The 22637-nt window shown below is 55.9% G+C and overlaps 5 protein-coding genes across 10 annotated transcripts; 2 read left to right on the top strand and 3 right to left on the bottom strand.

The window, feature by feature from the left end:
* Positions 1-214: 214 nt before the first annotated feature.
* Positions 215-3853, bottom strand: LOC125687056 (B-cell differentiation antigen CD72-like). Its single transcript, XM_048931809.1, has 8 exons — positions 3662-3853; positions 3488-3583; positions 3210-3299; positions 2486-2800; positions 2177-2325; positions 1343-1491; positions 719-889; positions 215-640 (listed from the first exon to the last, which is right to left on the bottom strand). Exons 1-7 carry the CDS (start codon positions 3744-3746, stop codon positions 751-753), a joined length of 1023 nt encoding a protein of 340 aa, XP_048787766.1. The 5' UTR covers positions 3747-3853; the 3' UTR covers positions 215-640; positions 719-750.
* Positions 3854-5008: 1155 nt separating this feature from the next.
* Positions 5009-8149, top strand: LOC125687174 (B-cell differentiation antigen CD72-like). 3 transcript variants are annotated; one of them, XM_048932046.1, is made up of 7 exons: positions 5012-5230; positions 5308-5400; positions 5503-5592; positions 6788-7102; positions 7199-7347; positions 7494-7582; positions 7786-8149. In XM_048932046.1, exons 1-7 carry the CDS (start codon positions 5146-5148, stop codon positions 7928-7930), a joined length of 966 nt encoding a protein of 321 aa, XP_048788003.1. In that variant the 5' UTR covers positions 5012-5145; the 3' UTR covers positions 7931-8149. The 3 variants fall into 3 exon arrangements, with proteins under 3 accessions (XP_048788004.1, XP_048788003.1, XP_048788002.1); XM_048932045.1 differs by having other exon boundaries at positions 5017-5230; positions 7491-7582; XM_048932047.1 differs by lacking the exon at positions 5503-5592 and having other exon boundaries at positions 5009-5230; positions 7491-7582.
* A 92-nt stretch (positions 8150-8241) lies between these two features.
* Positions 8242-12290, bottom strand: LOC125687173 (B-cell differentiation antigen CD72-like). 3 transcript variants are annotated; one of them, XM_048932042.1, is made up of 8 exons: positions 12048-12290; positions 11878-11970; positions 11686-11775; positions 10095-10409; positions 9850-9998; positions 9680-9744; positions 8699-8796; positions 8242-8587 (listed from the first exon to the last, which is right to left on the bottom strand). In XM_048932042.1, the coding sequence occupies exons 1-8, from the start codon at positions 12217-12219 to the stop codon at positions 8445-8447; spliced, it is 1125 nt and encodes a 374-aa protein (XP_048787999.1). In that variant the 5' UTR covers positions 12220-12290; the 3' UTR covers positions 8242-8444. The 3 variants fall into 3 exon arrangements, with proteins under 3 accessions (XP_048787999.1, XP_048788000.1, XP_048788001.1); XM_048932043.1 differs by lacking the exon at positions 11686-11775; XM_048932044.1 differs by lacking the exons at positions 8242-8587; positions 8699-8796 and adding an exon at positions 8803-9274.
* A 169-nt stretch (positions 12291-12459) lies between these two features.
* On the bottom strand, positions 12460-15028 carry LOC125686742 (killer cell lectin-like receptor subfamily G member 1). Of its 2 annotated transcripts, XM_048931143.1 has the most exons (6): positions 14705-15028; positions 14252-14362; positions 13763-13840; positions 13511-13659; positions 13237-13340; positions 12460-13113 (listed from the first exon to the last, which is right to left on the bottom strand). In XM_048931143.1, the coding sequence occupies exons 1-6, from the start codon at positions 14751-14753 to the stop codon at positions 12918-12920; spliced, it is 687 nt and encodes a 228-aa protein (XP_048787100.1). In that variant the 5' UTR covers positions 14754-15028; the 3' UTR covers positions 12460-12917. The 2 variants fall into 2 exon arrangements, with proteins under 2 accessions (XP_048787100.1, XP_048787101.1); XM_048931144.1 differs by lacking the exon at positions 14252-14362 and having other exon boundaries at positions 14705-14813.
* Positions 15029-15331: 303 nt separating this feature from the next.
* On the top strand, positions 15332-18195 carry LOC125686741 (uncharacterized). The gene is given in 9 exon segments (XM_048931142.1): positions 15332-15587; positions 15589-15955; positions 16027-16101; positions 16170-16229; positions 17161-17211; positions 17282-17317; positions 17403-17447; positions 17576-17710; positions 17783-18195. Coding segments are annotated over 9 exon segments (1329 nt in total). The 5' UTR covers positions 15332-15356; the 3' UTR covers positions 18112-18195.
* Positions 18196-22637: the final 4442 nt, after the last annotated feature.

Raw genomic sequence — 22637 nt, forward strand, 5'->3', positions numbered from 1 at the left:
GCTTCAGAGAAATAACGGTTTGTAGTTTGGGCAGTTCCAATTTACGGTATGGTAGTTTTTTGACACGTTCAGTGGGCATGGTGGGACGGGCTGACATTTGTGTGAAATGATCTTAGTGGTCTTTTCCATCCTTAATGATTCTGTGATTCTATGATCATTGGATTTGCATTGTGGAGTCTTTGTCTTAGCAGTAAAGAAGAAAGCAAGCAGCAGACAAGCTTTGTCTGTTTATTTGCTACAATATGGGGTCAGCCAGCGGACAACGTGGAGCAACACGTGCACCTCTAAAATGCCTTTAACAGCCTTGTGCTCTTCAAGCAAAGAGATTTACATACCAATTAATCAACTAAATATGGAACGCGCAACCCCGTAATAGAACACAACTTCCTCTGCTCTCGCCAGGCTGAACATAAACCGGGGCTATTCTGCACGTGCGTGGCAGCTATTTAAATTCCCAATGATTTGTCTTGCAAAATGTCTGGCGCAGGATGCTGCTTTGGAAGTGCATGGCCACACGGTGCCATCCTAAAGGTCACTGCTCTACTCTAATCAGTAATAACACCCAAATGCCAACTCCAGCGGTAGCTCCATCCTTGGGCTCATGTGCTGCGTGAAAGCTGAAGCAGAGAGGATGCGGGCGCTGAAAGGGAAGGATGTGCTGAGTGGGGCTGGGACGGGGTTTTCCCCATCTTTCACCTTTGCTGCCTTCCTTGCGCACCATGGGGTGAGCCGGCCGTGTCACTGCTCTCGTCACATGAACGGGGAGCTGGGCCCTGCTGCCTTCTCGCAGATCCAGAGGTGCACGTCGTCTGGCCCCTCACACTGCGCCGGTTTGATGTTCCCACGGCTGATGACGGCACATGACCCGTTGGACTTCGGCTGCCAAGGTCTGCATGGAGACATAGCAGGAGCACCTGTGGGGCTGCCCCACACCGGCAGCATCTCGCCCCGGAGGTGCTCCCGGTGTGCTCAGAGTGCAAGGGCAGGCAGGGGCTCAGCAGACGGGGCTGTTCCTCCTCACTAGTTTCAGACACCACAAGAGGAAGCAGATGTGAGCCAGGCTGGTGGCACACGTGATGGGGAGGGAGCGATTATTTCCCCTCCAGGAGGACGACGGTGGTGTGTGGGAGATAGGGACGGGGCTCAACCATTTTGCTTAGACCCCACTAAAATGTGCGGGTTCCTTCGTCCCTTCTCTCCACATCCTATGGGCACAAGGTTCAGCTTTCCCGTTGCATGGGCTCTGAGCGTCTCAGCCCAGCACTCACACATTGGCTACTGAAGGGATGTAAAGTGTTTCATCAAGCCTCACCAGAGGAGGGGGGATGTGAGCACGGGGTACCTCTCATAAAGCGAGCCGTCCACCCAGAACCAGGCGTCTGACAGCCCTTCACCGTCTGGCTCTTCCTCCAGCCAGTCATATTCGTACCAGGGGTACTTGCTCTTCTGCAGCCCGATCCAGTACGCGATGTCTGCATTCTTCAGGAAGCTCTGGAGAAGGGGCAAAAGGGCCTTTTGACACTTCCATGGGATTTAGAGGCTGCAGAGCCTTTATCTTCCCGCAGAACTCGAGCAATCCCAGCCCCACACCAGCTCCAGGAATCATAGAATCATAGAATTATAGACTCAGAGAATCATAGAATGGCCTGGGTTGAAATGGACCACAACAACCATCAAGTTTCAACCCCCCTGCTGTGTGCAGGGTCACCAACCACAAGACCAGGCTGCCCAGAGCCACATCCAGCCTGGCCTTGAATGCCTGCAGGGATGGGGCACCCACAGCCTCCTTGGGCAACCTGTTCCAGTGCACCACCACCCTCTGAGTGAAGAACTTCCTCCTAATATCCAACCTAAACCTCCTGTCTTAGTTTAAAACCATTCTTCCTTGTCTTATCACTATCCACCCTTGTAAACAGCCGTTTCTCCTCCTGTTTATACTCTCCTTTTAAATATTGTACGGCCACAACAAGGTCTCCCTGGAGCCTTCTTTTCTCCAAGCTGAACAAGCCCAGTTCTCTCAGCCTTTCTCCATACGAGAGGTGCTCCAGCCCTCTGATCATCTTAGTGGCCCTCCTCTGGACACACTCCGAGAGTTCCACATCTTTCTTGTGCTGCCCCCTTGTTGTTGCATGCCCCCAGCTTTGCAATGCCCTGGCACTCAGCTCTCACTCCCTACCGGCACAGTCCAGCGACTCCAGGATTTGGTGATCAGGAGCTGAGAGTATTGCTCCTCGCACTCTGCCCTGCTGTCATCCCACGTCTTCTTGTCCGTTGAGATGAAGAGGCACTTTCCCCGGTACAGCAGCCAGCCTGAGGGGCAGCAGTCTAGAGACAGGGGCACAGATCAGCTCAGGCACTCACTGGCGTCTGCAGAACCCCATCTCCTGCAGAGCTTCAGCCTTTCGATCATCCCATCTCCACCCCATGGCCGAAAAGCCACCATCCACATTTCAATACTACAGGCATGCTGGGGCTATGGCCATACCTATAGCCGTGCAGGAGCGCAGCAGGGTCACGGTGCTCTCACTAGCATTCAGCCTTCCCTGCACGCTGTTCAGCTCCTTCTGGGTTGCAGCCAGGGTCCCTGAGACATACGCCAGCTCGGCCTCCCACCTGCCCAGCTCCTGCTGGCTATTGTTGCCCTGTTGCCATGCTTGCTGCAGCTCCTCTCGCACTTGTGCCAGCTCCTGTCGCATCTGCTCCAGGCTCTGGTCCCGCATCCGCACCTCCTGTGAGAAGCGGCCGCGCTCGGCCACCTGCTCCAGGGATGTGTCCTGTAGCTGGCGAGTCACCTGCCAGTCTGGGGACAGGGAGGGTGAGCTGGGACATGGGGATGGGGCAGCCTGGGTGGGAGGCAAAGGGCTCGGCATGGGGCAAGCAGAGCAGTGGGTGACCGCAGAGTGGGAATGGATGGGGAGGACTGGGAAGTATGTGGACTGAGTTGGGCAGGATCTGGCAGGGTGGGCTGGAGTAGGAGCAGAGCAGGCTGGGGCAGGATCAGGGCAGGAGAGCAGGAAAGAGGAGTCTAGCGAGGAGTATGGTTGATGGCAGCCAATGGAAATACCCATGATGCGCGAGGGACAAGTTGCAGCTTGGAGCAACTGGGACAGACAAACCTATTTCCATGCTCTTGAGCATAGTCTGTGGCACCCACCCCTACCTCACCACTCTCTCGTCCCCATATCCCAATGCCACCTGTCCCCACTCACAGCAGGCCCCTAGCACCATGGCGGCCACCAGCAGCAGTAGACTGACAGCCACCAGCCCCACAGGGACACAGCGCCGGCTGGAACAGCACCCTGCAAGACACCAAGTGGCCATCCGTCACCCTCTGTCACTTCTTGGGCAGCCCCAGACAGCATGGTGGCAACGTGGTGGCACAGTGTGGGCTCTTCCTCTCTCCAAGGAGAGAATGGGAAGTGCCCTGAAGCAACATGCTCTGCCCACATCATGACCTCCCACATCCCCATCCCAACCAGGCACTTACCTGGACTGTGCCAGGCCCCTTCCCCTGCTGTCCCCACAGGCATCAGCTCTGGTGTGATGTTCTCGTGGGGACTCTCAGCCTCATCCATACCAAGGGCTGTAGGAGGAAGGTCAGACAGCAATGAGGTGATGATGTTGGCTATATGGGGAGATGTGAGGATCCCATGGTTCTCACCTGCTTCCAGTGGCTGGCTGGCTGTGCCACGGCCCCTTGGCCCTTTGGCAAACCTCAGGTCAGTGTAGAGCACTCCCTGGGCCATGCAGACAAGCCCTGAGTCCTGCTGTCTTCCACCCAACTCTCTGGGGTGGTCTTTGCACCCTGGCTTGGTGTACAAAAGAGAAGTGAGGCCAGCTCTTACAGAAGCAGAACTTGGCTCTGAACCACAGCAGATGGGACCAGCGAGGCACAGCCGTGCAGACCAGCACCCTGCCATTGGCCCAGCACCACCAGCACATCCCCTCCCACACTCCGAGAGCTCACAGTCCCCTGGGCACATACATGACAGTATCGGGCAGCCCAGGGTGTGAGTACAGACACAGCAGGGCTGCACCCGAAGGCTGGGAAGGACCACAGCAGAGCTGTGCACAGGAGTGCCAGGAATGCTCCACGGGGGACTGAAGGTGCTCATGGTGTGCATTTTCCCTTCGTGCATCAGGGAATATGGATCTCCTCCCACCACAATGTGCAAAGACGAAGTTTCGTTAGCTCCCACCCCATCGCCATGAAGATGGAGCACATCCTGCTGGGCATGGGGTGACCCGTGCCCAGGGAGGACATAGTGATGGCTGGGGACCTGAGTGACATTTTCCAAGGACAAGTGCCACCTGTCCCACTCTCCTGCCTGCCACCATGAGAGTGGTGGGATGGGGTGCACGGAGGAGGGTCAGATTGGATATCAGGAAAAATGTATTCACAGGGGGGGTAGTGAGGTTTCCCAGAGGGGTGAAGGTCCAAGAAATGTGGAGATGTTGTACTGAAGGACATGGTCAGTGAGCACAGTGGGGATGGATTAGCATTTGGCTAGATGATTCCTATGATTCTAAAGGGACAGCAATGGGACTACTTATTACGACCCTTCAGGACCTGGGCCAAATGTCCTGCTCACATTGTTGGCAGAGAGGAGAGTGGTGTCCAGCAGTAGATGGAGAGAAATGCTGGTCGGAACAGGACAACGAGAGCCACCAGCACTACTCTTCCTGGGGAGTCCCTGGATGTCATGAGATGAGCAAATTCTATGTGCAGTGTGGAAATCCCTTTTAAGGATAGAAAGAAAAATGCTTCCACTCATTACAGTTATCGGATCCTACCACAGAGCCCAGCAAGGGACCATGTCCACATGGGGCAGGATCAGCCCTGTGCAGTAAACCTTTTCTCACCCTCACTCCAACTCAAGAAGTGAGTCTCTGCCCTCACCCTGCTGCACTTCATGGCTTGGCTCAAAATGACAACAAATCCAGGGGACCGTGACAGTTCTCCGGTGTGGGAGGGGAAGTTCTGGCATTGCAGGGCCAATGACAGGGTACAGGTCCCTGTGACTCGTTGTTTCCTCCACAGCCACACAGTGTCAGCTTTCTGCAAACACCACCTCACTTCTCCTTTGCACCCTGCAACAGGTGGCTGCAGCAGGGACAGCACAGAACAGAACCACCAGCAGCCCCATGGCCCAGAGCGTGCTCTACGCCGACCTGAGATTCGCCAAGGGGCCAGGGGGCCACGGCACAACCAGCCAGGTGCTGGAGGCAGGTAAGAGTCATGGGGACCTCACACCTCCCCACATGGCCAGCATCATCACCCATCGCTGCCCGCCCTTCCTCCCACAGCCAGCATGGACGACACAGACAGCCCCTATGAGAACGTTGTTCCGGGATCAGCACCTGTGGGGACAGCAGGGGAAGGGACCCAGCACAGCCCAGGCAAGTGTCCGGAGGGGGACAGGGATGGGGATGGGGATGGGGACAGGGGCCCCGCTGCCCCCAGCAGCGTGGGTGACTTGTGGCTGCTGGTGTGTCTTGCAGGGCACTGGTCCCGGCGGTGCTGTGTCCCTGTGGGGCTTCTGGCAGTCAGCCTGCTGCTGTTGGTGGCCCTGGTGACCCTGGGGACCTGCTGTGAGTGTGGAGGGCATGGCTGGGGAGGGAGTGGTGAGGCAGGATGGGGGCCAGAAGGAGCTCAGGGCTGGGGTGGTGCAGCTTCTCACTGGGCTGCCCCATGCTGCCTGCACTGCATGTGCTGCCTGCACCTTGCAGTACTGCCTGCACTGGGAGTGCTGGCTGCATCTTGCAGTACTGCCTGCATCTTCCAGTACTGCCTGCATCTTGCAGTACTGCCTGCACTGGGAGTGCTGCCTGCATCTTGCAGTACTGCCTGCACTGGGAGTGCTGCCTGCATCTTGCAGTACTGCCTGCATCTTGTAGTGCTGCCTGCATCTTGTAGTGCTGCCTGCATCTTGCAGTACTGCCTGCATCTTCCAGTACTGCCTGCATCTTGCAGTACTGCCTGCATCTTGTAGTGCTGCCTGCATCTTGTAGTGCTGCCTGCATCTTGCAGTACTGCCTGCATCTTCCAGTACTGCCTGCATCTTGCAGTACTGCCTGCATCTTGCAGTACTGCCTGCACTGTGAGTGCCGCCTGCACTGCGTGTATTCATTTCACTGCCTGTGCCACCTGCACTTTCTGCACTGCCTGCACTGTATGTGTTGCCTGTGCAGCTTCCCATGGATTACCACTGTTTCCCATTGTTTCCCAATATCTCTGATCACCTTCTCATTGTCTCCCATCACTTTCTGTTACATCCTGTTCATTTGCATAGCCTTCTACTGCCTTGTTTTACTTCCCTTTTCCTTCCACTCACCTCCTGTTAATTTCTCTTACCTTTCACTAATTGCCACTTCCACTTGCCTCCCACTACCTTCCCATTTTCCTCCACTAGTTTCCATCTCCTGCCACTGCCTTCTAGTTGTCTTCCCAGTCCCTTACATTACATCCTTTGGCTACTCCTTGCCTTTTATTTGCTCTTGTTGTTTCCCATTGCATTTCCATTGACTTCCACTACCTTCCATTCCCCCTATTAATTCCCTCTGAATTCCAGTGCTTTCCCATTAACTTCCCATAGCCTCCTACTACACTCACATTACATGCCATCAATTCCCATTGAATCCCAGCACTGTCCAAATGAATTCCCTTTGCCTCCATCCCCCTTGACTCGCCTGTATTGCCCTGCCTGCCCCACTCCCGGCCATGACCCACACCCCCTACTCAGGCTGCCCCATCCCCATGCTCCAGCTCACTTTGTCCCATCCACAGACTGGCAGGTGAACCACCAGCTGCAGAACGTATCCAGGGAGCAGGCCACTGAGCGCGGCCACTTCTCACAGGAGGCACAGGTGTGGAAGCAGAGCCTGAGGCAGACACAGCAGGAGCTGGCATGGGTGCAAGAGGAGCTGCAGCAAGCATGGCAGGCGGCCCACCGCAGTCAGCAGGAGCTGGCCAGGCAGGATGTCGAGCTGGTGCGTGTCTCAGGGGCCCTGAATGCAACCCAGAAGGAGCTACAGGACGTGCAGGGGAAGCTCAGTGCCATCGAGCAAGCAGCGAGCAGCCTGCGTGTCTGCCTGAATGCAGGTATGGGCACAGTGCAGTGGGGAGGGGGCAGTGCCTGAGGGGTGCGGGGCCCACGTCTGCAGGCGGCCAGCAGCTGAGCTGTGCTGCTGTCTCCAGACTGCTGCCCCTCGGGCTGGCTGCTCTACCGTGGCAAGTGTCTCTTCATCTCGGCGGTGAAGAAGAACTGGTGGGACAGCCATAGGGATTGTGTGAAGAAGTCTTCCCATCTGCTGATCCAAGATGAATGGGAGTCGTGGATGCTGCCGGTAAGTAGGGGGGCTGCAGCTCCACAGCAGGATGCCCCCTATTGCCTGCTGCCACTGCCCTGGCATACGGGCTGCTGGGAACACAGGTGGTCCCAGTGCTCCTGGCCACTGAACATTGGGCTTGACAGATTCTCTTCCCACAGCAGTTTTTGCAAACAGGTGGTGCCAGGTACTGGATTGGAGGAAGATACTGGCCATCAGATATTCAGAAGCTGAATAAGAAGCCACATAACATGTAAGTCAGTAATGTCCCTCTTGGCCAGCCAGGGTTAGATGTACCAAACCCTGCCTGGCTCTGTCCCTGACCAAGGAAGGATGTTCTGGTGGGAACAACTCTGGCTCTTCTGCTTTGCTGAAAGGACCTGGTGGCAGACAGCAGGCTGGGGACATCACCAAATATGTCACCCTGTAACCTCTCACCTGCTTCTTCAATTCTAGGGGAGAGCTTACTTACTGTGTAGCAACAGCCTATGGGATGATAGACCAGAAAAACTGCAGAGAGGATTATGCATGGATCTGTGAGCAAGCCCCAAATATGAGCGGTGTATCAGAGAGCATCTTTTCTCTGCTTGCTGAAGAGTGACTCTGGCACTCCTCCATCGCAGGACTTGGAGACAGAAGCTATGGATACAAAAGGAAGACAGCCTTCCGGTTGTGCATGGCACCGTGCTTGTGGCTTGACATGGTCTGGGGAGGTAGATGGGGAAAGAGAGTGTTTTACAACTTGCCTGTCTGTTTCTCACACTCACGCCCATCCTTGATACTTGACAATAAATTCAGGGCCTTCAGCAGTTAATTCAAACTCTTCACAACCTGACATTCTGTTTAGGGAAGGTTGGTTTGTTCCTGGCAGCTGGAGCCTCAAAGCAGAGTCTCAACATCATACAAGCCTTGAGGAGATACACTGTACCCTGCTAGAGTTGATAGGTGCCCTAACAAGGTAAAAATGCTGATTAGAAACTCACTCAGCAGCCACATTCTTCGTAAATAAGTTCCTGGCCATATATGGACCTGGCTTATGTAACACATGACTTTCTGGGTAACACTTTCCTGTGGTACCTCAATACCACCAAAGACATCCTTGAAAGAACCCCATATTAACACAGAACACGAGTAGTTGGCTTTTCAACCTGTCTCTTGGGTTGGTGATTTCGTTCCTGGATCTTGATGACATGCTCGCAGTGCTCTGCCCTCTGGTCATGGCTCTCAGCCATGCCATACTGAGCTCTGCTCACAACCTCTGCAAGGCAGTCAATAAATCACCTCTTACACATTTTGAAGATGGCTATGATGGCCCCATTGGTGGTGTTCCTAATCTGCCTTCACTTCACCCCAAACCACCCCCACTGACCATGTTCCTCACTGCCACATCTCCATGGTTCTTGGCTGCCCACAGAGACCGTGAATCCACCAGCTTCCTGGGCAGTCTGTGCAGGTGCATCACAATTCCTGTGGAGAAGAAATTTTTTCTTGTATCCAACCTGAATACCCCACAAATCCAATATGATATCACCATGAAAGACTGGCTATGGGACAAGGGGACATGTGTGCAGATCAAGGAGCAGGAAAATGTTGGTAAAAGTGTCCGCATGCATGTGAGAGAGGGGAATGAGGTCTATTTTTCATAAGCCTTGCTTTAAAATACAGGCAGTTCTCCAGAACATTTTCTCCGTGCTTTGCCACATGTTGGAGAGAATGCATATACAGCACTGGGATATTTCCATGGGCAGCCCAGCTGCTGTCCCCCAGGCCTGTAATATGGAGGGGCTGGCAGCAGGGTCAGTCCTCAGTCAGGAGAGGAGTGAGGCTCTCGGTCACGCTGCTCAGCTTTGGGGGCTGCTCACAGATCCATGGGTAAAACATCCAGCATGATAAGCTCTGCATTTTCCCAGCTACTAACAGTGCACAATCTTCACTGTAATCATACCTAGGAGACAGGACACATGTCAGAGAAGCAGGGACAGCATACACCGCCTGCACACAACCTCAAGTTCCTGCACTGAGGACACAGTGAAAGAAGAGTCTCCTTCCCGATAGTGGTTTTCTCTGACCAAGTCCATCCTACCACCAAGTGGACAAGCTTATGGATGGCACTGAACCATACACCAGGATATGATGCTGAATCTGAGCATCGCTACCTGGGGAGTGTGGTGCCGTGCCCTATGAGTGGGCTCTGACTATAGCTGTTTGGAGCACCACTCTAAGGAGGAGCTCATGAGTTGAAAAGACACATCAGGGGTATGGGAAATAGGGTAACCTGCACTTCCAAAGATTGGGCCAGGGACTGCTAGATATACATGCAAAACAGCTTGCAGTCTCATACACAACTAACCTCTTTGCACGGTGAAACTCTTTTCTCCTGATCCAGTACCTGGCACTGTTTGCTTGGAGAAAATCCTGTGAGGAAAGAACACATTGAGTGCCTCCACCGTGCCTGGTAGTCAGGAGTGCTGGGACAGCCTGGGGGGCATCCTGCTGTGGAGCTGCAGCCCCCCTACTTACCGGCAGCATCCACAACTCCCATTCGTCTTGGATCAGCAGATGGGAAGACTTCTTCACACAATCCCTATGGCTGTCCCACCAGCTCTTCCTCACCACCGAGATGAAGAGACACTTGCCACGGTAGAGCAGCCAGCCCGAGGGGCAGCAGTCTGGAGACAGCAGCACAGCTCAGCTGCTGGCCGCCTGCAGACGTGGGCCCCGCACCCCTCAGGCACTGCCCCCTCCCCACTGCACTGTGCCCATACCTGCATTCAGGCAGACACGCAGGCTGCTCGCTGCTTGCTCGATGGCACTGAGCTTCCCCTGCACGTCCTGTAGCTCCTTCTGGGTTGCATTCAGGGCCCCTGAGACACGCACCAGCTCGACATCCTGCCTGGCCAGCTCCTGCTGACTGCGGTGGGCCGCCTGCCATGCTTGCTGCAGCTCCTCTTGCACCCATGCCAGCTCCTGCTGTGTCTGCCTCAGGCTCTGCTTCCACACCTGTGCCTCCTGTGAGAAGTGGCCGCGCTCAGTGGCCTGCTCCCTGGATACGTTCTGCAGCTGGTGGTTCACCTGCCAGTCTGTGGATGGGACAAAGTGAGCTGGAGCATGGGGATGGGGCAGCCTGAGTAGGGGGTGTGGGTCATGGCCGGGAGTGGGGCAGGCAGGGCAATACAGGCGAGTCAAGGGGGATGGAGGCAAAGGGAATTCATTTGGACAGTCATGAGAATTGATGGCATGTAATGGGAAGGCAGTGGGAAGCAAGGGGAAGTCAACTAGAAAGCAATGGGTGGCAGTAGAAATCAATGATTGACAAAAGTAAGGCAGTAGAAAAGAGTAGTATGTCAATGGTAATGCACTAGGATTCAATGAGAATAAATGAGAGGTGGAGGAAGGCAGTGGGAGAGAGTGGGAGAAAGTCAATGAGAATGTGGTGGGAATCAACATGGAGCAATGGAAGGCAGGGAGCAGCCAACAGTGGTTAACATAAGGCAACACACATTGGGAGACACGAGGAAGAAAACAAGAAGGCAATGGGAGGTGATGGAAATAATGAAAGATGGTGGAAATCAATAGAAGGCAGTGAGTAGGTAATGGGAAGTGAAGTGGAGGGGAATGGTAAGCAACAGAGAACAAAGGACTTAAATGGAAAGAAGTGAGAAGTAATGGGAAGGCAATGGAAGGCAATGGGAGGCAATAGGAAAAAATGGGAGCCAATAAGAGGCAGTAGAAAGGACACAGAAGAGAGCTGAAAGGTAGAGGATACTGATTTAGCAATTGGCAAGCAATGGGAAGCAATGGAAACCAGTGGAAGGTAACGATATGCAATGGGAAACAGTGAGAAGTCTATGGGAAAGCAAAGTCAATGGGAGTCTGTGGGGAGAAATAGGAGGCAACTGAAAAGTTATGGCAACCAATGGAAGGCAATGGAAATTAATAGGAGATAAGAGGGAGGAAAATGGAGGTAGAAGAAAGAAGTGAGAGGCAATGGGAATGAATGGAATGCAACAAAAAGTGATGGGAGACAGTGGGAGGTACTGGGAAGCAATAGGAAGTAATAGTAATCCATGGGAGGCTAATACAGGCAGCACATACAGTGCAGGCAGTACTGCAAGATGCAGGCAGCACTCAGTCCAGGCAGTACTGCAAGATGCAGGCAGTACTGGAAGATGCAGGCAGTACTGCAAGATGCAGCCAGCACTCCCAGTGCAGGCAGTACTGCAAGGTGCAGGCAGCACATGCAGTGCAGGCAGCATGGGGCAGCCCACTGAGAAGCTGCACCACCCCAGCCCTGAGCTCCTTCTGGCCCCCATCCTGCCTCACCACTCCCTCCCCAGCCATGCCGTCCACACTCACAGCAGGTCCCCAGGGTCACCAGGGCCACCAACAGCAGCAGGCTGACTGCCAGAAGCCCTGCAGGGACACAGCACCGCCGGGACCAGTGCCCTGCAAGACACACCAGCAGCCACGAGTCACCCATGCTGCTGGGGGCAGCGGGGCCCCTGTCCCCATCCCCATCCCCATCCCTGTCCCCCTCCGGACACTTGCCTGGGCTGTGCTGGGTCCCTTCCCCTGCTGTCCCCACAGGTGCTGATCCCGGAACAACGTTCTCATAGGGGCTGTCTGTGTCGTCCATGCTGGCTGTGGGAGGAAGGGCGGGCAGCGATGGGTGATGATGCTGGCCATGTGGGGAGGTGTGAGGTCCCCATGACTCTTACCTGCCTCCAGCACCTGGCTGGTTGTGCCATGGCCCCCTGGCCCCTTGGCGAATCTCAGGTCGGCGTAGAGCACGCTCTGGGCCATGGGGCTGCTGGTGGCTGTGCCCCAGACAGGAACAGGCCAGCAACTTTGACTTCTACTCACTTCAGTCAGATGGTAACTTATGATCATGTGTAGGGTGGGGAAAGTTCTTGATTTACAGGAAAGCAGAAGTAATTGACTGATTTGCAAAATGTGGTTTCCTTTCCAATGCTGATCCTGTGTGGAGGGCAAAAGCACTGCTCTGTTCCTGCACAGCACTCTCTGCCTTGTTCAGCATCACATCATAGAATCATAGAAAAGAGAATGGCTCAGACTGGAAGGGAGGTCAGACTGTTTTCCCTCTGGAGGGTGGGAGTGAGCAAAGCATTGTGAGTTGCTGAGTTGCCTGTGGAGTTAAACCACACCACCATTGTGCGGCACCAGGAGCCCCATAGCCTTGGCCACAGAGGGACCTTGCTTTCCCCCATGTTCTCTTCCCCATTGCATCACCAGTTCCATGTTCGGGTAGCAGCCAGCGTGGGGAGCACCCAGGAACGCCCTTGCTGAGCTGCTTGTCAGCTCCCACATGGGGAGGATGGACGTAAGAGCATCTGCCCCAGTCCACACAGGACCTGTTCCACCTCCCACCAGGCATGGGGACATTTGGACCCATGCTAGCTCTGAATCCCAACCCTAAACCCCAACGCCATCCAGAGTGTGAGTGTCAAAGTTTATTAGCAACGTGCAATAAACAAAGGAGAGGGATGAACAGCTGTGAATACAGAGTCAGTGCCCTGGCTACGTGGCAGGCAGGGGTGGGTGCTGGGCACTGGCTGTCCCCATGGTCATCAGGGCCCTGCACAAGTATAGGTGGTGTTTCCCCAGAGGAAAGCAGGTGGTGAGGACTGCAGCCACTGCAGGTTGACTGCACTTTTCTCGCATACCCAGCCATGGGCTTCCCTACAGTCACCACCAGACAGCCCTGATCCCGACACTCTGCCACAGGCCAGGAAGGAGCTGGTGGAGCGTTGGATTCGGAAGAGCCTGTTTGGAGGGAGTGGGAAGAGATAGGAAGAATGAGAGGCAGGGGGCTGAGCCAGGGAGCACATCCCTGCCTGCAGGCTGGCTGTCCCCTCCATTACCTCTCCAACCTCTTGCAGCACTCACCTCTTCAGCACAGTGCCATCCAGCCATTTCCATTCAAACCCAGAAAGGCTCCACTTCAGGCCCACATGGAAGACATCCATATGGGACACGTGTGTCAGGAAAGCCTGCACAGGAGGAGATAGGCATGAGTTCCTAAGGGACACCTGGCTGCAGCCACTTGGCTCTGGCACAGCATCCAGATCCCAGCTGGATTTTAGGCACTGGAAGATCACTGGGAGACACTGATGCCATCCAATGACCATGGTGAGGTTGGAGCAGCCAACCGGGTACTCACCAGTGTGCTGTTGGCTTGGATGATGGCCAGCTGTGCTCCCCTAGAGCAGCAGTCCTCCTTGCTCTGCTCCCAGCTCCTTTTGGCCGAGGAGAAGTAATAGCAGTGCCCTGCATGCCACAGCCAGCCAACTGGGCAGAACTGGCAGCTCCCTGTGTACAAACACAGCCTGTGGTGGGTGGCACTGAAGTGCCAGAAGACAGACAGGGTGCCACCAACCCTGCAGAGAGGACCGCAAACTCGCCTTTCTCCTACCTTGCAAAGCCTGTAGCCCAGAGTTGAGGTTCTCCATGCACTGGGGACCATGGCAGCAGCTCGCCTGTCGGGCTAAATCTGCAAAAGAGGAGAGAGCACAGTAGCATCTCCAATTTTTGTTGACATGCCTTCCAAGCTGGTCAACATTGCTGGAGCTGGAAACGGGTCACACAGCTGGCTTTTGGAGAAAGTGTTTCTGCCTTTTGGTTTCAGCATCTCATCCTGTCTTCACACCACCACCAGGTGACAGAGCAAGATGTCCTGGTGTCATCCCCAAGCCCACATTGTCCCATACCCTCCTGCCTTTCTCTCCAGCAAATGAAGATGGTTTACCTTCATTTTTACTTTTTGCCCCAAAGCCCACAGACCTGCAGCTCCCTCTGTCCCATGCAGGAAGACACACAGAGCAAGCAGGAGGTGCACACAGAACCGTGGTACCAACCACGACTCCAAGCCCCTGGACAGAGAGGGGGACACAGAGGCACTCACAGTGGAAGCTCAATCCAACGAGGATGATCTGTGCCAGTAGGAGCAGCAGGGACAGGGCTCCAAGGCCGACGGCTGTCCAGTGCCAGGACATCCGCGCCGTCTGCACAGGGGCTAAAAGAGGGAATGCCATTTGGGGCTGAGTGACAACGATGGGGAACCCCCCCATCACACCCTAATATCTGGTCACTGCAGGCAGGGGCCTCCCTCATGCTCTGTCCCCAAAAGATGACAGAATGTTGACATGAAATGAAAACATGGCACAGGGAAGGCAGCAGAGCAGGTGCCTACGTGCACTGTGCCACGCAGCAGGCTGCAGCAGCGTGCAGCCCCCCGGCTCCACCAGCAGGCTGTTCGCAGTGTGGGAATGGGGCAAGAGGATCTGCAGGAGAGGAGAGCAGTAGGGAAGGGTTGGGGTGCTTCTGGCAAGAAGGATGGAGAGCAGTGTGCCCTTACCTGGTGCAGGGGGCAGGCGCAGCTCAGCATACATGACATCCCCTTCCATCCTTCCCTCTCTCTCGCTGTGCGCCCCACAGCTATGGGGGGGAGCAGCAACCCCTTTCCCCAGCCTCCCTCTGTGGCAGCCGAGTGTGACACGAAATGGAAAGTGTCACTTCCTGGTGAAGTCCCCGGAGACACCAGCTGGGTGGCAGCCCCAGGGGGTGCAGGCTGGCACCGTGGGACAAAGGAACCCCGCACCCGCAGCGCCGACTGAGAGGGCTGGAGGTGTGAAATACTCTCAAGGCTGCTCTGCCTGCTCTGGGAAGTGAGGGGAACCTCTGAGGGCAGGACACGAGGCTCTCTCCCGAGCAGCAGGGTGATGGGGGCGTGTGCAGAGATGGTTTCTGCCACCTCTTTTGCATGGGGCTGCAGCTGCGTCTCTGCCCTGGAAAGCCGGGGGGTGGGGTGCTCCTTCCCCTCCCCCTCATCTTGAGGGCTGCCCCGACGGGCATCCCCGCGGTGCCCTGGGGCTGAGCTACCCAGCGCGGTCGGGGCTGGATGAAGCTGCTGGGGCTACTGTTTGACGGTTAGGGTGAGGGTTAGAATTAGGGTTCTGCCAGTTCCTCCCCGGAGCCCCGATCCCTGCCGGCGCGGAGATCAGTGGGGGATGGATGCTCGAGGGACGCGCACGCCCCGCCGCGCCAGGACTACGTTTCCCAGCGGCTCCTCCCGGGGCTGCACATGCTCCTTGCTGCTCCCGGCGTCTCCCGGCAGCTCCCGGTGCAATTCCCAGTGTGGCTCCCGGTGGACCCAGGTGCGGCTCCCGGTGCGGCTCCCGCCGCCATCCTCGGTGCGTGGTCCCCAGTGGATCCCATCCCCAGCGTGGCTCCCGGTGCAGCCCCCCGCTGACCGGGGCCTCCCCCCGCGCCATGCCCCGGGGGCGAGCCTGGACGCAGGCGGAGGTCGGCAGCCTGCTGGCGCTGGTGGGGGGCTCGGGGGAGGCCGCCCTACTGATGGCCTCCACCTCTCGGCCCAACGAGGCTCTGTGGCAGCAGATCTCCCGCGGGCTGGCGGCGGCCGGCTACAGCCGTAGCGTGGCCCAGTGCCGCTCCAAGTGGAAGGCACTTAAGCAAGCTTTCCACTCGGAGCGGGAGACGCGACGCAGAGCCGGACTCCACTCCCCCCGTCTGCCTCCGCACTACCGAGCCATGAAGAGCATCTGGAAGGCTGCCGGTCGACCGGTTTTCCGCGAGCGGCGTCTGCTGGGTGGGTGCCGGGGCTGTGGGAAGGGTGGGGGCACAGACAGGGTAGAGCTAGAGCTTTTTCTCTTCTTCCAGACCTGGGGAAGCTGCCTCCCAGGAGGCGCAGATCGGTCCCTGCCACCTGCTCTCCATCCTCACCAGTGCCACCAGGTACCTAGAGTGGGGCTATTGGGCTGTGGGAACCCTCAATTCCTGTTTGCTGAAGCTCCTCTCTGCAGATTCCCAGGGCATGCTGCTGTCTCCGCTGCTGTGGCATGTGAAGGATGAGCCGGAGAGCTGTAAGTACCACTCTGCCCCATCACACCGGGCTGCACGGCCACGGCTCCAGCCCATGCCCGCGCCAGCATGATGGGAAGAGGGGTCTTAGGGGTGCTCCCAGGATGGACTTGTCGGTAGGGATGTGCATGGATAGAGGTTTTGGGAACGGCCCCAGAGCATGAGGATGTGGGGCACAGGGAGTTCCCCAGCTCTGACCCAGGCTTGGGACTGCTGGCTGCTCATGCAGATGGCAGGGATGAGGTCCTGCTGCAGCCCAGGAGGCTCTTGCAGCTGTACAGCACTGCAGAATGTGCAGCCCCTGCCTTTAGCTGCAGGAAAAATGCAGAACTTCAGAGAATATAGGACTGAGGGCGAGGGCCAGAGCTGGGAGCATCTCCACCTGCATGCAGCCTGAAGGGTGCTCACAGGGATTGGCACTGAGGTGATGCAGGCTGCATGCCTGGTTTGTGTGGGCAGGTGGAAGCAGCAGTTGCTGTTCCCTGAGCCAGCAGTCATCGGGGTGAAACAGCTTCCTCCAAACAGGAGCCCCAGCCTGCTTTGTCCCCAGGCCCCCAATAACAGGGGGGAGTGAACCCCTGCGCCCAGCCAACATCCGCACTGGGTAATTACATTGTCTCCCTAAATTCCCCCTGCAGTTTCAAGTGGATGTGGGATTCTCCTTCACTTCCAGTCCTAATCTGTTGCGTAGCATGGCTATGCACCGCTGCGCAGTTGCTGCCTTCTAGCCCAGAGGTGGCTGCATTGCAGTGGTGGGTGAGTGACTCCTGCTTTTGTTTCTAGCTCATGAGACACTTTGAGGCCCCACAGGGTGATGGGGAGCTGTGGCTAGGGCACGCCGGGCTGGCCGTGCAGCAGGGCAGATCCCAGGCTGGTGCTGTTTCCAGCAGATCCCAACAGACCCTGTGTCTCCTCTCTGCTCTCTCTCTGCAGCCTGCGGGGAGCATATCACTGGAGCAGTGCCTGACCCCACATCTGTCCCAAGTAAGGCTTCCCCTGCCCTGGTTCCCTCTCTCGACCCTGCCAGCAGACTCTGATGCAGTTCTTATTGCAGACACCACTCACTGCATCCCTCTCCTTCCCATCCTGGGTGAGTACCGTCCCCTGGCCACCGAGCTCAGGCATCCTGGAGGGAGAAACAGTCCTTGGTGACACTTTGCATCTGCTCCCTGCAGGCAGCCAGACTGTCCTGAAGCAGGAAAGTGCTGAGCAGAAGGCAGGTAAGAACTTGTGCCCTCTACTATGTGCTAAGCTGGAGCAGGGGTCTGAGCCCTGGCAGCTGGGGCTGAGCAGGGGACTCAGTGGCCACACAGTCCCACTGCGACCCCCATGCCAAACTCTGGTGCAGGTTTCCCCATTGAGACATCCCTAGGGACGGGAGAAGGGAACATTGTGCTGTCAATGCCCACTGCAGCCCCCGGCTCTCCCAGACCCTGCGAGCAGACAGCAGCCAGTGAGGATGTGTCAGACGCCAGCCTGCAAGGTAGGTCATGCCCACAGATCCCTGTGGATGCACAGTGAGGCTGGACTGCCCCTGACCCCCTTCCCACTGCAGGCTGTGGCGTGGCCGGCCTGCTGCAGAGTGTGCAGCAGCTGCTGGTGCAGATTCTGCAGACGTCGCGACAGCAGCAGGCGCTGCTGGAGAGCCTCGCCAGCGACACCGTCTCCCACCTCCACCTCCTCTCACACAGCCTGGTGCAGGTGGGTGAGACCTTGCACCAGCTGCTGCTCCGTCCACAAGCCCCAACCGGCCATGGTGCTCCGCACATTCCCCTTTTTGGGGGCAGCCCCCCAGTGCCACTGCTCTCTGGGCTGCCTTGTGCTTCCCCAGATCCCAAAGAGGAGTGCCGGGCATCTCCTGGCTCTGGCTGCACCCTGCCGTGAGTGTGCTTGTGGCACAAATCTTTATAACAGGAGCTCTGGGGATTTTAGATGTTTATAGAAGACACAGATTTTAGTAACATTAAAAATAGCTTTTGTATCAGCAGTGCCAATTGACCAATTATTTCCCCCCGTACTCAAGGTTTCGAGTTGAGCGGAAGGGGAACTGCTCTATTTAAAGCCTCCCAGAAACTCCCCTGGGCCGATGTGCACCCATGGGTGGAACTTGGATGGTGCCACTGTCACCTCTCCAACACCTGGCTCCCAACCCAGCGGGGGCGAGCCGTGCTGGGGAAGTCCATCACCTCTAGTGGCACTCTTCCCTGCGTCACATGCAGTGATTCCGTGACACTGCCACCCCCGATGGGGACGCTCTCAAGCCCTGCTCTGTGCTCTGGTCTCTGTTTCCAACAGGCTGCAGCCACCACCCCAGGGCACAGGGGCACACAGGCTCACCCGGCATGGAGAAGGGACATCTCCCTGGCAGGAGATGACATGTGACGTGTGGGTGGTGGGAGGCTGGGGGCAGTGAGAATGCAGTGAAATGCAGTGTAGTCTAATGAACTTAAATGAAATGCAAAAAAAATCGAAAGCAATGCAATGCAGTGCAATGCAACACAATGAAACAAAGCTCAATCCTAACCCTAACCCAAATGCAATACAGTGGATTGCAATGACATGCAATGCAGTGCAATGCAGCGCTACCCTAACTGTAATCCTAACACTAAGCCTAGGGCTTAGAGGGGTGTTGTGGGGGTGCAGAAGGCTCGAGATGCAGTGGGGCTGCAGATAGGAAGTGCAGAGGATGTAGCAGGTTGCAAAGAGGCTGCAGTGTTGGGGCGCGATGAGATTGCACTGGGGTTCAGCACGGTGCAGTGAGGTCGCATTGGGTGCAGTGAGGTTGCACTGGACTGCCGTGGGATGCTGCAGTGATCCAGCGGAGCGCAGCACTGGGCGGCAGCAGGCGAATGTCCCGGGGTGCGCAGGGCCGGAGCGACGGCTCAGCAGCCAATAGGAGATCAGGAAGGAATAAAGGGGGCGTGGTCGCGCCGGGGTCCGCCTCACTCGCAGAGGGGGCGGAGCCAATTCGGTGCAGCCAATCAGGCTGCTGGATGCGCGCGGGGGTGGATTTCTGAAGACGTCACAGGAGGGGGATTCCCCCAGCGAGGGAGCCCCCCCCCCACCCGGCACCCTAATTGGGATACAAGGAGCGGGCCAGGAGTGTTATTTTCGTGCCCAAAGCCCCACCTCGCCTAACTCGTCCCGTACCTGCTGCACGAGATCCTGCACTGCAGACCTCACCCTGTTCGTTTGCCTGGACACCGTGGGCTGCAGGCAATGGGACGTCTTGGGAAGATGGGATGGGGTAAGAAGGGCATGGAGAGGTGAGATGGGCACCCAGAGCCAGAGTTCTGAAAGCTCAGCCCATCCTTAATCACTTTTCTTCCACAGAAGACAGGTCATGCTTACAGCTGGAAGCCACTCCACCCTGCAGCAGCGGGGAGAGCTGCCAATTGTTCCATCTACCTTTCATGCACCAACTGCAACAGCATTGCCTCTGGGCCAGGACGTGCCCCCAGCTGCTGGGGTACTGGCACGTGGCTGCCATGCTTTGGGACCTCATTCTGGTCTGCTGAGCCCTGCAGGGAGCCTGCAGTGCTGTCATCAGCTAATAAGAACAGAAATTCCCACAGGCTGGTCTGGGTTCCAGCATGGTGCTGGCAGGAGATTTGCTGACTCCTGGAGCAGCATTCTATGTGGTGCTGAGGGTTGTGGTGCTGTGCGTGGTGATGCAGTGACATCTGTGTCTTCAAGTGACCCTGCTCCATGCCACATCCTTCAGCACATCCCATGGTGATGTGAGGGCAGGCACAGTGACAGCACTATGCTCAGTCCCACCATGCTCTCTGAGGTGCTCTCGTCCCCTCTCCCCTTTTCTCCTGTTAGCATGTCAGTGGGGATTGGCAGAGATTGGCAGATTTTATGTGCTGGAGCAGCACATGGCTCAGTGCTGGAAACCAGACTAGAAATCTCTCAATTGCATTTGTTAAGAGTTGGTTTTGGTTCAACCCAAATGCTCTCTTTAGAAATGCAATGTCTTGGGTTTTCACCCTGAAGTTGATGAAACATCTTTATATGAAGTAAGAATAAACGGCAATATTTCCCTTGGTGCAGACACACTTAGGCTCACACAGAAAGATTCAGTGTGATTTCTCTAACACAGCTTCCGCTGAGAGTGCTGCTCATAATACCCAACAACACATTGTTTAGCACTTGCCTTTCTCTAAGGAAATCGTAGCGGTGATATTTGAGCGAAGAGGGTTTTTTATGAGAAAACTTTAATCTGCAATCCATACAGGGAACAGTGGCTTTGCACCCTATGTAAAATGTTCTCGATCTCCGCTGCCATCCTTTTTTCTTGCTCTGCAGGCTTGCTTCTTCAGGGAAATTCACCTGGGACTGCACATGGTGCAGCAGTTTGACTTCTGTTGCTGCGGGGCTGATTCCACATGAGAGCACTGCCCGCATCCCCTGCAGTGTTATCTGTGCCCAAGCTCTGGCTGTGCCCACGGCAGGATTTACATCAGCTGTGGGATGCGGGTGTGATGGGTCACAGGCACAGCAGTGGGGACATGCTGCCTCCAGCTCTAGGGCTTTGTGGTGCCAAACCCCTACCCAGTCCCTATGAACTGCCCTTGTGGTATCGGCGCGTACAGGCTGTCACCCAAGGAAACCAAGCTGAATGTCACTGAGGTTGTCTGGATACAACGTGATGGGAACTCCGCTCTAAAAATGGCCTGGGATGGGGGAAGAGGGGGCTTCTTGTGGCTGCCAATGGCCCACGTTAAGTGCTGATTAGAGCTCAGGCAACAGCCAAGTTTTTTGGAAATAAGTTCCTGGCCATATATGGAACCTGGCTTGTGTAACACAAGACTTTCTGCCTGAGTAGCACCTCCCTATGGTACTTCATGACCACAAAAGACTTCCTTGCAAGAACTCCATGCTAGCACTGTGCATGCATAGTAGGAGATGCTGATACATAACAATGCCAGCTTTTTGTCAATCTCAGGTTGACAAGCTTAATTCCTGGATTTTGGTGACCACTGCCATCTTGCTGTCAGGGCACATGAGGGCAAGGAGTGAGCAGGGAGAGATGCTGCCTATGCTCACACAGCTGCTGCAGGGCTGAGTGATTCAGGCCAGGCACATTTAAGTTGCACGGTGCAGGCTGCAGCAGGTTGAGCCCCACTGGGAGGGCAGGCAGCAGGCAAAACATCCCACAGTGTGATTTAGGGCCAGGAAGGGACTATGGGGTTTCGGGGATGCTCATTTCCAAGCAGGGAATGCTGGCCCAATGGCAGGGATGGGATGCAGGATGCTGAGCAGTGACTGGACAGTGCAGTGCTGGCCACAAGGCCACTCCCTTGTGCCTTTCCTCTGTCCCCTGCTGCCCCCCCATCAGGACAGCTACATGAAGGATCACACTGCTCTGGATGTTGTGTCTGTCCTCATGTCACAGGTGGGGTTCAGAGCTCCCATCCCTCCCCACCACCAGCTGTTCAGGGACCCGGTTGCCATGAGTACGTCAGATGTACCTGGTTGCTATGGGAACACTGTTGCCATGGTGATGTGGTTGCTGTGTCTGGCAGAGGCAGGAATGGAGCACTAGGAAGGCTGTTCCCACTGGAGTCACAGGAATGCCAAAAATCTGAGCAGGGAACAGGGAGAGCACAGTCTTTACCCTAACAGCATCCTCATTAAGGATGGAGGTACCTGGGAAGCAAGCAGGGGGATGAGGATATCTGTCTCCTGACAGGCAGCCAGAAGGACCCAGGGGATGCATTGGGCTGTAACCGAGTGCTGGGATCCTCCCCACTGATGCCTGCCAGTCTCCGCCCCCAGGAGCATGCCTGGCTGCTTGGCCCGGCCTTGAGATGAAAAATGCAATTGCAGATTTAATTAACTGAGTGCTGAGCTGTCCTGGATTCAGAGAAGTGAATCCAAGAGGAGCTGGTGAGTGGTTCCTTGCAGCTTTCCAGGACAGCTCCTATGGATAAACCCCACTGAGACACATCTCACCACATACTTGTTGCAGCCTGTTATTGTAGGGCCTACTTAAACTCACCAAGAAGCAGTTTTTGTTTCAGCCCCACAGTGGTGGGATGGGGCACAGATGCCATGCAGGACACAGTCCTCTCTGTAAAGTTCATAGAATCTGTCATAGAATCTTAGGATCATTTGAGTTGGAAGGGATATTTAAGAGACATCTGGTCTAACTGCCCTGAAATGAGCAGGGAGGCGCTCATTTGTGAGCAACTTTGTGAGGTGCTCAGAGCCTCTCCAGCGTTATCTTGAGTGCCTCCATGTTGGGGTGCAGTGTGCAGGACCCCTTGATAGGCAGATGCTTGCACTGGATGGCACAAGCATCACACTTGGCATTCTGCATGCATTGCAATGATGCAAGAGCTCAGTACTGTGTCTCTCTGGGAGATGAAGAGACGCAATTGGGTTTGGTGAAGTGAGCAACG

The sequence above is a fragment of the Lagopus muta genome, chromosome Z (genome assembly GCF_023343835.1).
Source record: "Lagopus muta isolate bLagMut1 chromosome Z, bLagMut1 primary, whole genome shotgun sequence".
NCBI lineage: Eukaryota > Metazoa > Chordata > Aves > Galliformes > Phasianidae > Lagopus > Lagopus muta.